The 3,699-nt window shown below is 46.3% G+C and overlaps 1 protein-coding gene across 1 annotated transcript; it reads right to left on the bottom strand.

Moving 5' to 3' along the window:
* Nucleotides 1–1,148: 1,148 nt before the first annotated feature.
* LOC140856619 (cationic amino acid transporter 5-like) lies at nucleotides 1,149–3,447 on the bottom strand. The gene has a single exon (XM_073254573.1). It carries the CDS (start codon nucleotides 3,406–3,408, stop codon nucleotides 1,636–1,638), a length of 1,773 nt encoding a protein of 590 aa, XP_073110674.1. The 5' UTR covers nucleotides 3,409–3,447; the 3' UTR covers nucleotides 1,149–1,635.
* Nucleotides 3,448–3,699: the final 252 nt, after the last annotated feature.

Raw genomic sequence — 3,699 nt, 5'->3', positions numbered from 1 at the left:
GCACAGTCTAATCCACGGTGGATCGGGCAAACGGGCTCCCAACGGGCGCTTGGGCCAAGGCCGTGCCTGCGCCGCGTGCCTGGGCCTGGGCCGCACCCCATGCGCCCGGGCCTGGGCCGGGCGCCATGCACTGGGCCGCGCCTTGCCGCACGCAGCCGCGTGCTGCCGTGCCCCGTCGGCCCACCGCCGCCGGTCCTCCATCGCTCCAAATTTCGTGCTAACTTCTCTCGCACATATCTTCTCCGTTCGAGCTCTGTTTGATATGATCTTGATCTTGTTGGATTCTGTTTTTCATCGCAGACCTCACTGTAGGCTCATTGTGGATTGAATCTCGAGACGTCAAATCCTAACACCAGTAGCTTAAGATCATGCACAACTTGCTTTCATGGAAGAGTGAGCAAATTGTGGTGGCAAATATACATTGTATTTCTTCCAAAAGAGTGATCAATTGACACCATTTTTACTTGGTACTGATGGCCACTTAGGATCAGTTGGGAAAGGTACTTTAAGGCATTTAAGCTGACGTCGATTAGATATATTGAGGTGGATCTCGTTCAACTTGAAACGTTGCAGGAGTGGATGCAAACATGGACTTATTGAAACTATACAAATAAGGATACAATAGAAGTATGTTTGGTCAAAATTGAATGAGCGCAGAAGAACTTGGAAGTTGCAAGGAAGTTCTGAAAATTTTGCCCTTAGAATGTGTATAGTATTTTTTTTTTTTTTTTTGAGAAATATAGAGACTAATGATATTAAACCATTAGTGATCCAATTTATTTAATAAAGAGCCAAATGTATAATGAAGTAAAACAGAGAAATAGAAAATGTATAAAGTTTTATGTGGCAGGACAAACACTTCCAGTATAAAAAGAAATAAATCTGCTTAAAGGATAGACATCAAAACTAAACAGATCTCGGAAGGTATATCGGAAAGCAAAATAAATAATAATAAAGAAATTCACATAATCTTTATAATACTGCAAAAAATCTTCATCATCGTCCTGAAATGTGAAACAAGAGCAAACTATAGAGAGACTCAAGATGGAGACAGCAATCCAAAATTGTAATCAACGTCAAATTGGATGGTTTTTCTTGAGCTCTCTGTTAAGTGAAAGCTTCTATCTCTATTAAAACTTCTGTCTCCGGAGACCGTCTAGCTTTCCGTTCATTGGTTGCTTTTTTATTATATTGATTTTTTATCCTCATTTGGTTTGTCACCGCATCTTTATAGACCAGTTATTGTTGGAACACCTTATGTAGCTGGACTATGATTTTGTCCTGATGAATGTTACAAAAAATTCGAGACTAGCAGTGGAATCCTTGCTGCATTTCATCCATGTCTCAGCTTCATCCTTGCCTCTCCTACTGTTAGAGATAATGAAAAAAGATGGAATTTTCCGTTCCCACAAGTTCAATAGCGCAAAGTCCCCATAAATTTGCTACACAGTTACCGGCGTAATTTATTTTCCAGAAAGTTGATTGTCACCATCTTTCAGCAGATTTTGCCGCATCTTTTTTTGACAATTTTTTCATCTAATTCTTTTCTAGCTCCAAATTACCATCCATACATCATATTGCATTTGGAATTAAATAAAAAGACAAGGAAATAATTACCATCAGTGCTGAACTGCTTCAAGGCCCTTCTGCTGCCTTCTTCACATCTTCATTCTTCACTGCTTCCACTGAAGTTGCTTTTCCATATTGGCCATGGGCCATGTCATAGGTAGCATGGACTCCAAAGAACAGATAATAAAGCAGCATTATCAAAGTGCATATCCCAAACCTAATGAATGCTTCAGCACCTAAAGAACCCATGAGAAACAGATTGATTGCAATCGACAAGGACGGCAGCCATGGCACCAGAGGAACCCCCCACACCTCCGGCGTCCGGCATTGAGGCACGAACAATTGGATCCCCAGTGTGCCCACCATCCACAGAGGAATAGTTATCAGATAACCAATCCAACCATGAGGCCTCAGTCCCCAGAAAGCTGCAGTCCCCATAGAAGAAGCAATTATCAACAGCAGGAAGCTCGACAGCTTTAAGAGATGCGAACGAGAGGAGACGCCTCTCATGTAGTATCTCCTCACAAGCAGTGCAGTGGCCATCATCATAAAGATGAAGAGAGTGCTCACAGATAGTAGAGATGCCAAGATCTCCAGGCTCGAGAAGAAGGAAATGCAGGCAGCACAGAAAGTAATCAAAATAGTGGCATAGATCGGTGTTCCAGTTTTGGGGTGGACTAGAGCAAAGAAGGGTGGAATTATGTGACTCCTAGCTATGTGAGTGGTATACCGCGCCTGGCCGAGGGCGCCGACAAGCAGGACGGTGGTCATCCCCTTCAGAGCACCAAGGGAGACGATATACTGCGCCCATGTCCACCCAACACTCTTAAATGCGACAGAGTATGCTGCATTTGGCTCAATATCAGTATATTTCTGCATCATGCTCAGTGACAGGGCCATCAGGCAATATATGACTGTGATGATCGACATGGAACCAAGAAGGCCTAGTGGTATGTCCCTCGAAGGATTTCTTGTTTCCTCTGCCATGGTGGCGATGTTATCGAATCCACCATAGGCAAAGTACACGATAGCGGCTGCTTGGAAGACACCTTGGACGCCATGAGGGAGAAAAGGTTTCAGATTGGTAGTGTTTGCATGAGCAAAACCACCAATTATGACGAATACTATGACAACAACGTGGACAGCAGAAGCAATCCAATTGAACTGAGAGGTCCTCTTGGTGCTGATCATGGCGATTGTTGCGGTGACTGCAAGGACAATCACCGCAATTGGGTCCAATAAATTGAAGCCCTTGGCGAGATGTGTGTGGATTGTCAATGAGTTCGAGGGGCGGTTCAAGAGGGTCGCCAAATATGAAGTCCAAGCCCTGGCAACCGCGGCGCTGCCGACTACGCTTTCTAGAATCAAGTTGGCTGCTGCTATGAACGCAGCGAAGTCCCCCAGCTCCACTCTAAGGTAAGCAAATGAACCCCCTGCCACGGGAATTTCCACCGAGAATTCGGTGTAGCAGAAGACGGAGAGCATGGCGGAGATGCCGGAGGCAACGTAGGAGAGGATTATGGCAGGGCCAGCATGGTCATGGGCTTCTCGGCCTGTGAGGACGAAGATCCCGGCACCGATGACCGAACCAAAGCCAAACCAGGTGAGGTCCCACCAGCTGAGGCAGCGCTTCATGTCATTCTCGCTCTGCTTGCGGACCTCCCCGAGCTCGGTGGCGTCGCTGGATCGACCAAGGAGGCGGTCCTTGAAGCGGTGGTGGGTCTGACCCAGGGCCGCTTTATAGGCGGCCCAGCTCTCGAAGGACTTCTCAGGGAAGAAGTCTTTCTTGCTGCATCTCCAGTAGCTCCTTGTTTGGAATTCATCAGCTGCTTCTCCCATGGAACCCGTGACGTTTCTCTAGCCACTCTTTTCTGCTACCGGAATAGAGAGGGTGGGTTGCATTGGAAAAGCCTGCTTGTTCTCGGGAGCAGGTAAGTTCTATATGGATTTGAATGGACAAATTTTGTGAGGACTCAGAAGTCAAGCCTGTGGAAGTTCATAGGTGAAGTTGGAGCAGTCACGTGTCAGTAATGGGACCACCATGGAAAGTAATTGTGGGCGTGCAGAAAAACCGGCCCATGCTTTCCATGATGGGGCTAGCTATGGGGTCTTCGGCACTGTTAATTTCCA

This window comes from Elaeis guineensis, chromosome 3 (genome assembly GCF_000442705.2).
Source record: "Elaeis guineensis isolate ETL-2024a chromosome 3, EG11, whole genome shotgun sequence".
NCBI lineage: Eukaryota > Viridiplantae > Streptophyta > Magnoliopsida > Arecales > Arecaceae > Elaeis > Elaeis guineensis.
The sequence above is the reverse complement of the archived record's forward strand: the minus strand, read 5'-3'. Positions and strand labels throughout refer to the sequence as shown.

What these genes read in the sequence shown, in the direction of transcription:
- LOC140856619 (XM_073254573.1), bottom strand. Translation starts at nt 3,408, where the DNA reads ATGGGAGAAGCAGCTGATGAATTCCAAACAAGGAGCTACTGGAGATGC.